Source organism: Rhincodon typus, chromosome 28 (genome assembly GCF_021869965.1).
Source record: "Rhincodon typus isolate 14 chromosome 28, sRhiTyp1.1, whole genome shotgun sequence".
In the NCBI taxonomy this organism is placed as follows: Eukaryota; Metazoa; Chordata; class Chondrichthyes; order Orectolobiformes; family Rhincodontidae; genus Rhincodon; species Rhincodon typus.
In genome coordinates, this window is record NC_063359.1 from 15208996 (window position 1) to 15222181 (window position 13186).

The 13186-nt window shown below is 37.0% G+C and overlaps 2 protein-coding genes across 3 annotated transcripts in view; one reads left to right on the forward strand and one right to left on the reverse strand.

Annotated features, from left to right (window-relative positions):
• The window catches only part of LOC109927300 (mucin-5AC-like), a 61448-nt gene extending 57158 nt beyond the window's left edge, over positions 1-4290 (forward strand). Inside the window, exons 8-12 of the mRNA XM_048613853.1 lie at positions 900-1018; positions 3403-3559; positions 3637-3701; positions 3787-3857; positions 3984-4290. Of these exons, the coding sequence (XP_048469810.1) occupies positions 900-1018; positions 3403-3559; positions 3637-3701; positions 3787-3857; positions 3984-4086 (515 nt within the window). The 3' untranslated portion in view covers positions 4087-4290. The remainder of the gene's footprint in view (positions 1-899; positions 1019-3402; positions 3560-3636; positions 3702-3786; positions 3858-3983) is intronic.
• The window catches only part of man1b1b (mannosidase, alpha, class 1B, member 1b), a 48685-nt gene continuing 39777 nt past the window's right edge, over positions 4279-13186 (reverse strand). For both annotated transcript variants that reach the window (XM_020527284.2, XM_020527283.2), the window contains exons 12-14: positions 9583-9777; positions 8645-8776; positions 4279-6391 (exon numbers count right to left, since the gene is read on the reverse strand). In XM_020527284.2, coding sequence (XP_020382873.1) covers positions 6191-6391; positions 8645-8776; positions 9583-9777 — 528 coding nt within the window. In that variant the 3' untranslated portion in view covers positions 4279-6190. The remainder of the gene's footprint in view (positions 6392-8644; positions 8777-9582; positions 9778-13186) is intronic.

Consider the following 13186-nt stretch of genomic DNA (forward strand, 5'->3'; position numbering starts at 1 on the left):
ACCAAACACCACCTTCACTACCCTATCTACCTACGACTCCACTTTCAAGGAACTATGAACCTACACTCCAACATCTCTGTTAAGCAACACTCCCCAGGACCTTACCATTAAGTATATAATTCCTGCCCCGATTTGCCCAACAAAAATGGAGCACTTCATACTTACCTAGATTCAACTCCATCTGCCACTCCTCAGACCATCTGATTAAGGTCTCATCATACTCTGAAGTAACCTTCTTCACTGCCCACTGCACCAATTTTGGTGTCATCTGCAAATTTACTAGTTGTATTCACATCCAAATCATTTATATAAATGACAAAAAGCACTGGAACCCGAACTGATCCTTGCAGCACCCCACTGGTTACAGGCTTCCAGTCTAAAAAGCAACCGTCCACCACCAACCTCTGTCTCATACCTTCGAGCCAATTTTGTATCCAAATGGCTAGATCTCCTGGTATTCCATGTCATCTAATCTTGTTAACCAGTCTACCTTGCGGAACCTTGCCATACCAAGGTCCATTTGGACAAAATCCTGCTGCCATCATCAATCCTCTGTCACTTTTTCAACAAGTCAAGTTTGTGAGACATGATTTCCCATGAACAAAGCCATGGTGGCTATCCCTAATCAGTTCTTGCCTTTCCAAATGCATGTAAATCCTGTCCTTCAGAATCCCTTCCAACAACTTGCCCACGACTGACATTGGGCTCACTGGTCTTTCGTTCCCTAACTTTTCTTTACCACCTTTCTTAAATAATGACACCACGTTGTTAGTTGTAACTGTTGAGATGCTGGAATTCCAAAATGGACAGAGCTGTCAATTGTCAGTTGAAGAGGTTATCGAGTGAATTAAATATCATTGATGTACACTTTTTTCTAACTTTAACTTGCTCTTTAACAGGTATGTTTTACAATTCAACCGGGACAGCAAGGTGTTTTGATATCTATTCGGAGTACATACATTGTTCTGATCCGACAGGATGTGGCTTAGGCTCAGCAAGTCAAGCATGGGATTTTCAGGTACCAGCACTTTTTAAAATATTTATGAAATATGATGCAATTGATGAGTGCTGTTCCCAACTTACCGTAGCATATCAAAGGGAAATGTACAGGGAGAAGTTCTGAGGAAGGGATATATGACTCGAAACGTTAACTCTGATTTCTCTCCACAAATGCTGCCAGACCTGCTGAGCTTTTTTCAGTAATTTCTATTTTTATCTGTGATTTACAACATCCGCAGTTCTTTTGGTTTTTATTTAGTGGTGTTGGGTATCTTGAAAAGCATTAAGGTAGATAAGTCTCCAGGGACTGAAGGGATCTATCCCAGGGTAATGAGGCAAGGGAAGAATAGCCAGTGTTGTTCCTTCGCTTAAGAAGGGCAACCAGGATAATCCAGGAAATTATAGGTCTATGAGAAGATTTTTAGGGACAGGATTTATTCACATTTGGAAAAGAATGAACTTACTAGTGCAGTCAGCATTGCTTTGTGCAGGGGAGATCTAGTCTCACAAATTTGAGTACTTTGAAGAAGTGATGATGGTAGGAGTGTAGGACGTAGTCTTCATGGATTTTACTAAAGCATTTGACAAGGTTCCTTGTGCTAAGCTGGTCCAGAGGTTTGCCACATGGGATCCACAGTGAGTTGGTAAGTTGGATGCAAAATTGGTTTGGTGACAGAGGACAGAGGGTAGCTGCAGAGAAGTAATTTTCTGACTGGAAGTTTATGTCTAGGTGTTCCACAAGGATCAGTGCTGGGACCTCTGTTTGTTTTAACTGGGGGAGTTGTGGGTAGTGAGGAGGGTGGCCAAAGGATATAGATCAGTTGGAAAGGTGGGCGGAGAAATGCCAGATAGGAGTTTAACATGTGAGGTGATATATTTTGGAAGGTCAAGTGCAAAAGAAAAGTATACAGTAAATGACAGAACCCTCAGGAGCATTGATAGACAGAGGGATCTTGGAGTACAAATCCATAACTCCCTGAAAGTGGCAACACAAGTGGATAAGGTTGTAAAGAAGGCATACGGCATTCATTTGTCAGGGCAGTGAGTATAAAAGTTGGCAAGTCATATTGCAGCTATATAAAGCTTTAGTTAGGCCACACTTGAAGTATTTTGTGCAGTCCGGTCCCCACCTTATAGGAAGGATGTGGAGGCCTTTGAAAGGGTGCAAAAAACGTTCACCAGATGTTGTCTGGATTGGAGTATGTTATCTCCAAGGAGTTGGACAAACTTGAGATTGTTATTGCTAGAACGTCAGAGACTGAGGAACAACCTGATAGTGGAGCTGGTAGAAGCAGGTACGATAACAATGTTTAAGAGACATGTGAACAGGCAGGGAATATGGACCATGTACATGTATATGGGATTAGTTTAGAATGGCATCATGGTTGGCACAGATACAGTTGGCCAAAGAGGTTGTTCGTATGCTATACTGATCTATGTTCCAAAAACTGCATTCACTTGTATGAAAGTATTTTTCTCTCACGTCACATTTTTTCTTTCACTAATCAGCACTGACACAGCTGATCCTGGTGTCTTTTTGCTCAGTAATAGGAGCACCAGTGGCAGATTCTACTACAGACCTTCAAGTCCCACTTCAGATTCCTACATTGGGTGGCACGGGAGTTTAGTGGTTTGCACTTCTGCCTCAGCGCCAGGGGACCCGGGTTTGATTCCACCCTCAGACGACTGCGTGGAGTTTGCACATTCTGCCTGTGTCTGCATGGGTTTCCTCCGGATGTTCCAGTTTCCTCCAGTCGTCGAAAGGTGTGCAGGTTAGGTGGATTGGCTATGCTAAATTGCCCATAGTGGCCGTGGATGTGTAGGTTAGGTGGATTAGCCAAGGGGAATACAGGAATATGGTAAGGGGTGGATCAGTGGTCTTGATGGGCTGAATGTCCTGTTTCCACACTTTTAGCCTCAATAAAAGTTTTTTTTTTTTAAAACTTATTGTATTTATAATGTATTAGATATAAAATGTAAATAGCATTTGCAGATTTAAGAAACAAATTTATAAACAAGTTAAAAAGGAATGGCGTAAACCCAAATATTTTGGGAGCATTCAGTCCTGAATCTCTTTAAATTTACTGTGTGACACCAGGTTTCAATTTGTATCTTGAAACTTAATTTAGGATGTTTATCTATTTGCAAATAATAAGTCACAGATTGATTTGGTGCCTGTAAAGATTCTCCCCTTCATGGTATGGTGCAAATAAGCGCAACCTTTACTGCATTGAACGATTTTCAGTTTGTTCAGTACAATACCATTAATATTTTAATTTTAATGTACTTTCTCCTGCCTGTCTATTTATCATTCTACATGTTTTAGGATGTGCAAGGGAGAAAAGGACTTAAATAGTTTAAATCTAAGTTTTTCATTTTCTTATTTCTGATTTTTTTTTATAGGCTTGCACAGAGATCAACCTGCTATACGAAAGCAACAATGACACAGATATGTTCCCTGTCATTCCCTTTACTGAAGCAATGAGGAGGAATTATTGTCACAGTAAATGGGGTGTATACCCAAATTCACAATGGTTAAGAATCCAGTATTGGGGAGATGGTAATTTAATGTTTTATTTCCATTTTGTTATCTTTGGTGCAGCAAGTTGTAACCTAACTACATTTTTCATTGTATAGATTACAAAGCAGCAAGCAATATAATATTTTCCAATGGTGACTTGGATCCCTGGGCAAATGGTGGTGTAAGTATTTACTGCACTGAGGACTGAATTGCACAAGAGTATGGTGCAAAGCCAATAACCATCTTTTTCTCCCTTTATAAAACAGATTCTCAAAACAATGAATCCTTCAGTGATTACTTTTGTTATAGAGGGAGCAGCACATCATCTAGATCTGAGGTGGGAAATGAGAATTGTAAGAATTAGAACTTGTGTTTGTTGCTCCATGTTAATTGTAAAATATGTCTGGAACAAATTAAATTAATGGATTGAGTTGTTTTCAAGTTTTAAATTATCATTTTTCAGAGCATCTAACGTTGCTGATCCACCATCAGTTACTGTGGTTCGTAAAATGGAATCAAGCATCATCAGAGAATGGGTGAAAAGTAGTCAACTTCGTTATGTTTAACACAAGTCAGATGTTAACATCTGATGATGTTGAATCAAAAATGTATACAATCATAGGACTTTTGTTAATGTTTGAAAAGAATTATGACAAGGAAATGTATGAAACAATTAGTATTGGAGAGACATAATTTTGTATTTGCATTGGAACTGGAGAAATTTTATACAGTTGTCGTGTTTTAAATGAAATAAACAATTTACAGACAAATTAACTTTATTTACAATGTTGTCGAGAAGGGAAGCAAAATTACATCTAAAACCCTGTCCAACATTTTAACAGTACATTCAGTTCAAGGAATGATGGATAAGGACCTAGATTAAAAACTATATATAACTTAAAACAGTCGAGTTATTTAATGACAAAAGCTGAAGTAAGTAACTTTACAGAAGGGATATGTATTAATGGACAGCTGTACCAAAGAGCCAGCATAGGCATGATGTTCTAAATGGTTTCCTGTATCATACATTTAACCACACACTTAAACTAATCATAGACAGGTTAAAGTTTTTGTAGATACATATTTCAGCATTCAGCATAATGTTCACAAGGAAGTACGTAAAATATCTGCATCCCCTTTCTTAAAGGGATTAGATCACCATTGTACAGTGAATGCCCACCATCCGTTTCATTGGATTTATCTTCATTTCAAAAGTACTCATCCTTATCTGTTTCATTTCCCTTTTAGTCATGGAACTATAAGACCCCACCCAGATAACTACTAAAATAAACTGTGCACATTTAAGGCAGCCATTTAAAATTACTGGCCAGTGGCACAAAAATCAGAAGCAGCACTGCTCAATTTCATTTTGAAGTTAGAAAAAGTAAGGGGTTTCTCTACAGGAAGGCAACCTTGCATTAACAAAATGGATCAGATCAGCATGTGCTACTGGTTCCATAAAATCTAAGGGGTCCAAACAGGTATTAGTTCACTCTCTCTCAAAGACCAATCAAGTTTTACAACAATTTTGAAAATTTAATCAGATTACTGATCTCAGACAACTTACATATTATGGCTCATATCCTAAGTTACAACCATGTTTTTACATTAAATTTTACATTAAATTTAAAATACTCATATTGCATTTTATTCTTTGAACACTCTCTCTGCACCAGCCACAGATGAACTTTATAGTTAAAGCAATAAAAGCAGCCAAACATTTCATTTGATATTCGTAAGAGATAAAGAAACTTATTTCATCAGGCAATAGCATCTATATTAAAACACTCTGTAAAGACACTGATAGATGACATCTGTTTCCTATATTTCAAATAAAGCTCTAGCCTGAAGCATGGTAGAAAAAAGTGGATATTTTATTTTTAGGAAAACAACTCTGGAAACAGTGCTGTTGGAGTTAGAAGATATACAGGAACTTAAATAGAACCCAGATTTGAAAATAGAGTTTAACCACCAAATAAACAGAAATTTAGACTAATGGATTATCCTATCCTTCATGAACCCACATTTTCAACTCGAGTAAGATGTTCAGCACTTGCATACATTATAAATATAGTTGATGTCACCATGTATTGTTAATGTAAATTTTTAAAGCAGTTATAGATCAAAAAACTGAGAATCAATTTTGATTGGTCTGTAATAACCAAGGAAAATATTAATTGCCACAGTTGATATTTATCAGAATTCAGATTAGAGTTTTTATATTTGAAAAGGATTATATTAAAATTTTAAATCTGAATTGACATCAAATCTCATGACCCATTCATTTTGTAGAAGACAAGCTACACAAATGTAATTTTCTTCTGCAAAGACTGGTGTAGTGTATTGACCATTACATACTAATCTGTTAGACTGAATTGGGTAGGCAGGAAGCAATCAATGAATGGAGATGATGCAACGTTTGGTATGCATGTTTTGTAATGTAAAACAGTCCATTTGAGTGCAACAGTTCATGTACATATTTGTTCCCTGGTTTATAGTTTGTATGTTCACATTTTTTTTTAAAACACATCTGTGTAGGTATGCACTTTCACAGTGATCAATACAAAGTAGAACAAAACTTCCACACAGTGGTTATCTCCTACTGACATCAGATCCCACAACTAAGATGTGCCAAACATTAGGCCAACATTCAAAGCATTTCAACATTCATCAGGTTGTCCATATTGGAAGAATATGTGCTTCAGTATTAAAAATATATTTGTCCAGGCTGATTAAGTTGAAATCATTAGAAAATAGAAGGAATAAATATTTCAGTGTCTCTCCAAGGAAGAAGCTTTCCATTTTATCCCTGGGTTCAGGGTTCTCAGATTTCCTCACATTATTAATAGAAGTGTATCCACCAGTGTCAACCTGTGTAAAATTACAAGCAACTGTTAAAACCTCCACAATAAATTGATAGGTTACATGCCATTTCTACAGCAACTTTCATAATTAAGACATCCTGAAGTGAAGGGTAGCAATTGGTGTAACATGACAGAGATTGAATAGTAATATGGATAATGACTGTATAATCTGTGTTAGCTCAAGTATAAATATTGGCCTCAATTCCCTTGTATGATGATGCTGCGGCTTTAAGAGGTGTGTTTCGTCCATGTTTCTTTTAGAAAGAGACTGGGGACAGGTGTCAAGCAGTCTATAAGAGGATAAATAACTTGAGGCCTTGGGTGCTTTTTTAAAAAGTTGAAGTGATAGAAGCAGCCTGAGTGGGCGTGGTCAAGAACTCTCAAATCCAGGATTTTTAGTTAGCTTTCAGCAGTAGATTCTGGGGTCTCTGCAGGGTTGAAAGGCAGTGAATCTCTCCCAACTGCTGCCCTCTCTCACTGGGGAGCTGCTGAATGTATCTCTTTCTTGCTGATAGGATTACATGTGAAACACTGTTTTCCTGAATTTGCCTTTTTGCCAAGGGTATGTTTATGGGAAGTTACTAACTAACTGTCCCAATATGGTAATACTGCATCTATTAAGCTTTTCAATAGAGTTAAGTTTCCAAGTTCCTCGTTTTGTTGTTATTTTAACTATAGTGCTTGAGTAAGTTTTGTTTAACATCAAGTAGTTTGACCAATTGAATTACATCTAGAACACAGCACCTCACTAAAGTAAGAAAAAGGTAGGGTCTAGGCTAACTTCTTATTACTATTTTGAAGAGGTTTGGTCTGATTCATAACACTTGCTACCCTTCAAAAAGTGCACTGGATCTTTTAAGCCTACCTAAGAGGAAGTATGATGCGTCAGTTTAATGTCTTACTGGAAAGCCATGAGATCAAGTTCACTTTAGGACACTATGAGTTTCACAGCTGTCATATTTTAGCTGATGAACATTTCTTTCTTTTGTCCTCCACCCCCTTTTTTCTCTTAATTATCTCCTTCCTCTCAGTTCTTTCACCCTTCCATACAACAACATGTCAGTTAGTTTATGCCTGTGATAGAAATGCTTTCAGAAACAATATTGCAGGACAAAATTAATCATAAGCTGGATGTATAATTTAATTAAGGACAGCCAGTGTGGATTTGTCAAAGGCAAAGCACGTCTAACTAACTTGATTTTTGATCAGGTAGCAAGAGAGTTGATGAAGGCAGTGCAATCTAAATGGACTTCCAAAAGATATTTGATAAGTGCCACTCAAGCTTGCCATTTGAAGTTCATGAAATAAAGAGAACAGTGAAAACATGGATACAAAATTGGCCCAGTGAGAGGAAAGAGCGAACAATTGTTTTATTGGGAAGCTACATGGTCGGGTTTCCCAGTAGTTGACATTAGGGCTGTTGTATTTTTCTAGATCACTACCCAAATCTGAATGCAAATTTACAGATTATCTAAAACTTGGTCGTACAATGAGCTTCAAGGAGGACATCAGTTGATATAATGAGTCGACATGTGATGTATGAAATGATATATTTTGATAGGAAGAACCAGAGAAGAAATAAAAAAAAGATAGTTCTAAAGACGTCTAGCAACAGAAAGGTATAAATGCACATACTGTCGAAGGTGGCAGGATGGGTTAAAAGTGGTTAAACAGAATCATGGATTTTATAAACAGGGTATAGGCCTGGAATTTTAGCTACCAACACAGGCAACTTGAGTCAGGACCTGCCTCGACAAAGGCGCCTCAAATAGTGGTAGCTTCTGCTTCAAATGGGTATGGGATAAATTCAAGCCCATCAATTCTAGAAATAGTCCTGAGGTTGGGCTGATCAAAAGACTTTGTTGGAATATTTTAGGCTCTTGGCTCTCATCTATCCCCAGTGATCTCTTATACATTAAAGTCCATTCACCCAGTGTGCACTATTTACATGACCCCATGGGATGGAAGTACTAAGAGATGAAAAGAAATCCATTCTTATGTAAAAGTGTCAAACATTCAAGTATAAAGAGCTTCAAATCCCTCCATTTTGTCCAAAAAAACACTGGCAAGACAGATCAGAGCAAGAACAGGCAACCACTGATAAATCAAGCAAACTCAACATTTCTATGGTTGCTTTTTCACAATTATTAGTAAGGTTGTTAATTATTTGAACAAAAAAAAAACAGGGTTAATTGTGTGTATTACTCATTTAACAAAAACAATTTTACATTCGAAGAACCAAAAATTACATGTTACTTACCCGAGTATACTTGTTAAAGTTTTGGAGAATTTGCCAGCCCCAATCCTGGTATTTTTTATCACGTGTAAATCTATACATATAGAAAAGGCTTTCTACTGTCTCAGGTCTTAGAAGGTTGTGTCTGTCTGCAGGCTGTCAAAAAAATTGACTGTTATCTGAAACAGCACTTTGAAAAGCCATTATAACGATACACAAGCGACACCTAAGTGTGTAACTCCCATATGTGAAAAGTGAGGACTCACTGAATTAGCAACAACAATGTTTACACTGTATTGGCATGGCTATTCACATTCTAAGTCTTTTTAATCGACCTGTTCAGAGATGTTACGGTACACTTCTGGACCAGGTGGGACTTGAACACAGGTCTTCTGGTTCAGAGGTAGGGATTCTCAGTTTCACTGACTGATTGTTGATAGTATTATCATATGCCTTTTGGTACATCATTCTTGCATTGCTGGGAGCTGTTAATTCTGTTCCTTAAAACAAAGCACCAGCATTCCAAAACTGCAATCTGTATTATGCACATTGATTTACACTAGTTAATGTTAATCTCCACATTAAATCAAACAACAGTGAATTAATGTCTATTCTGTTTGTCAATTTCCATGGACAATGTTCACCACTTAAGACAACAATGTTCAACAGACACAGCACAGCAACACTTTTGATTCTATTACTTCTCCATTGCTTGAAGTTTAAATGTAGTGCGAGTTTTTACATGGACCTTGTCAAGATTTTTGACTGAAACATTTATTTGGTGTGACTTTTAATTATAAAAATGACCCATGAATTGTCAATAAACCCTAGATATGATTGGATGGGGTTGAATACAATAAACTTTTGTAAAATGAATATTTGTAAGGATGAAATGTCAATCATAAATACTAAGTACCATGCACTACATTTTTCTTTAAAAAAAGAATTCCCACTGCACCTACCTTAACTTCTACATCTTTGGTATTGTGTGGCCTCAGATTGAAGTGTACAATTTCTGGGCTTAGTCCAGTTTCTATTTGTGCATACATTTGATAACAGGTTTCCATCAGTTCTTTTGCCAGTTCCATGTGATCTGCATTCAGTCCATAGTGAGCTCCTAAAGCTAGGGTCCCAGGGAGGAAACACACCAAATGATCCTTTAAAAACAAGGAAGAAATGACTCACATCAACATCATCTATACTGGCAATACACAAACTTCTTGGTACATCAATGAGAAATGCCTTGATTTTAATGGAAAATCAGAGGCAGATTTGACTTCAAACTATACAACGAATAAGACATTTTAGTCCCAAATCCATAGCAGAGTCAAAGTACATTGAGGACAGAACTTTTTTCAGCATCATCAGTTTTGGTACTCTAATCATACGAGTTACTGTTTGCATTGGTTTCTGTCACACACAAAGACTTTTTATAAAATGCAAATAAAGTATAAAAGTTGAAATGCACTGTACTGAAGAGTTACATCAGTTTAGGAGAAAAGACAAGAACTTGTGATCTTCATCGGCTTTTTAGTTAAATATTAACTGATAATTGGCACAGGACAGTTCCATTAAAACCCCAAAGGCAAACAACCAAATACTGAGCACAGATTATCGGTCTCAGCATAAATAGAAAGCCTCGGATACTCCAGGAAGTAGCAATGATCGTCTGATTTTTGTTCCATTTGAACAATGACTTGAATCAATAACTACACCTATTGTGTCACCTAAATGAAAAATATTTCTCTCCACGAGTAGATCTAATTTTTAAAGCATAATGAAAGTTATTATATTACTGCTTGCTTAATTTGATTTTTGTTAGACTGGGTTCTGTAACCTGTATCCTTCAGTTACAGTGAACCCAACTCTCATACAAGATCCAGCTCAACATTTGTCTTCAATTTTGCCAATGAGCTAGTATCAGAAAATGTAAATTCAAACAGCTCACTTGCTTACCTTCAGATCAATATTTCACACAAGTGAAAAATATAAAAAAAATGTTGTATCACCTTACAGGCACTGAGACCTAAATAAATTAATGACAATTCCAACTTTTTAAACATATTTGCTCCAGTAATCAGAGACATACGTTACATGGATAGATTGGAGAAGCTGAGAGTTATTCTTACAGAAGAGGAAGTTGAGCTTAATAATCTCCCTTTCTTTGCCAAGTATCAGTTAACTGAACCAACCTGAATGCTATATTTGATCACGGCCACATGCAATGCCAAAGTAACTACCATTAAGAAAAAAAATTCATTTTCAGATGCTCATTGCCCTCTTAGTTTCATGAACACAGTCTAAAAGTGTTAAACAAGACTCAAATGAAAAATATGTAAAGTGCCACTAATTTAGCATTTTTTAATTAAGAAATTCAATAATACTAGCTGAGCGAGACGTGACTTACTAATGAAAGGTCAGAAATCACACGACACCAGGTTATAGTTCGACAGGTTTATTTGAAAACACAAGCTTTCAGAGTCTTACACCTGAAGGAGGGGCAAGACTCCAAAGCTTGTGTTTTCAAATAAACCTGTCGGGCTATACCCTGGTGTCGTGTGATTTCTGACCTTGTCCGTTCCAGTCCCAACACCAGCAACCTCCATATCATTACTAACAAAAGGCCTTTTTATCAATTTAAACATTAAAGTTAACCACCACAAGCTTTCCCAAATATACTTCAAGTTCTATTTTACCTTTTCTATTTTATGCATTACCTCCTTAACAAGCCAACAATCTGAAGGAGTATTTACAGTCTGCCATCACACTTTGGGCATTTGTTGATCACAGGAATTAGTGAAACTCACAGGTGTTTAATAAACATAAATGATATGTGATCTTAAATGTTAATTCTTTGTTGATTTATTGCAATGTATACTGGATAATGTACAAACAAAAACACCATGCGATTTTAAAAGATTGAAATATTGCTATAAACCAGTAACCGGTATGTTATTTGTAAATACATCAACTAAGACAACATCAAAAACCTGTGGATATTCTGTTCTACAAACATTATACATTCATAATAAATTCAGTCATTACACCATTTGGTCCACTAAGTCTATGCCCTACTCTTCATAGGATAATCAAATCAGTCCCATTGCCCTGAAGTTCCTAATTCTTCTCCAGTTCATTACCACTTGCTGCATAGAAAATTTCTTCTTCACATCTCCATGCATCTCGTGTCCAAAACCTAAATTCTATGTTCCTTAGCCCTTGTACCACCAGCTAGTGGGAACAGTTTTTCTTTCAACATAATCTTGCAAAACCTTATCAACTCTCCCCTCAATTTCTATAGTTACTTGGAAAATAACTCAACTTCACCAACTTAATCTTACAGGTAAAATCCCCCATCCCTGGAACCATTCTTGTAAATTTCCTTTCCAGCCTTGCACGTCATCTTGGGTAGTGACCAGATTTGAATGTAATATTCTACGTGTGGTCTAACTGGAGCTTTATGAAGATATAGCATAATTCCCCCAACTTTTGTACATGATATCTCTATGAAACCCAAGATTTTTCATTGTAGATAACAATTACATAAAGTACAAGTCCACCGACAACAATTAAACCGAGTTTGCATTTTATAAATTATTCTTTCATGGGATGTGGACGTCTCTAGCTAGGGCAGAATTTATCATCCGTCCTTAATTACTCAGAGGGCAGTTAAGAGTGGCATTGCTATAGGTCTGAAATCATATGCAGGCCAGAACAGATATGCTCAGTAGATTTCCTTCCTTAAGGGACGTCAATGAATCAGAAGGGTTTTCCCACAATCGGCAATGGTTACATGTAATTAGGGGAGCTCCTTATTCCAGATTTTATTGAACTCAAAGTTCATCATCTGCCATGGTTGGGATCCCAAACTTAGCCGAGGGTTCTAGATTGCTACTCCAGTGATATTTCCACTATTCCAACATCTCCATCCAAAATACTAGTTCTGCAAGAACACAATTTCTAACTGAATACAAATAATTTTTTTTGACTGCAGTATTCCAAATTGAATCAGTACTTGCTGGCCATTTCAGCTCAACAAATTGTGCAACCGAATTCACTAAATATATAAATAGAAAATAAGTGGCTCGAGCCAAGATCAAATAGCTTCCAGGAATAAGACTACATAACAGCATCTTTTATTCTGTCACCACAGTGGCCCAAATTCAAAGCACAGGATTACCTTTGAAACTAGCATTTTCCCTAAAACAAAGAAAAAAAAGTAGCACAATGGTGGATAGCAAGCAGCTTCTTTTTGTCTTTTCTTTCACGGTATACAATGACCCCTGGCAAGGTCAGCATTTATTGCCCATCCCAAGCTGGCAGTAAGGCGGAGTCAGAATCCTATATAGATATTTTCTAACTAGCCTGTTCAGCGATGTTATTACACACCTCTGAAGAAGGTGGGTCTTGAGCCCAGGCCGTCTGGCTCAGAAGTAGATACACTACACTGCATCACAACAACCCCGAGAATCCTGCATGTAATGATTCCAAATAGTTGTTTGACATTACAGAACTTGAATGAGGGCACACTTTGTTGAATGTTTTTTGTCTTGCAGTTGTCAGGAA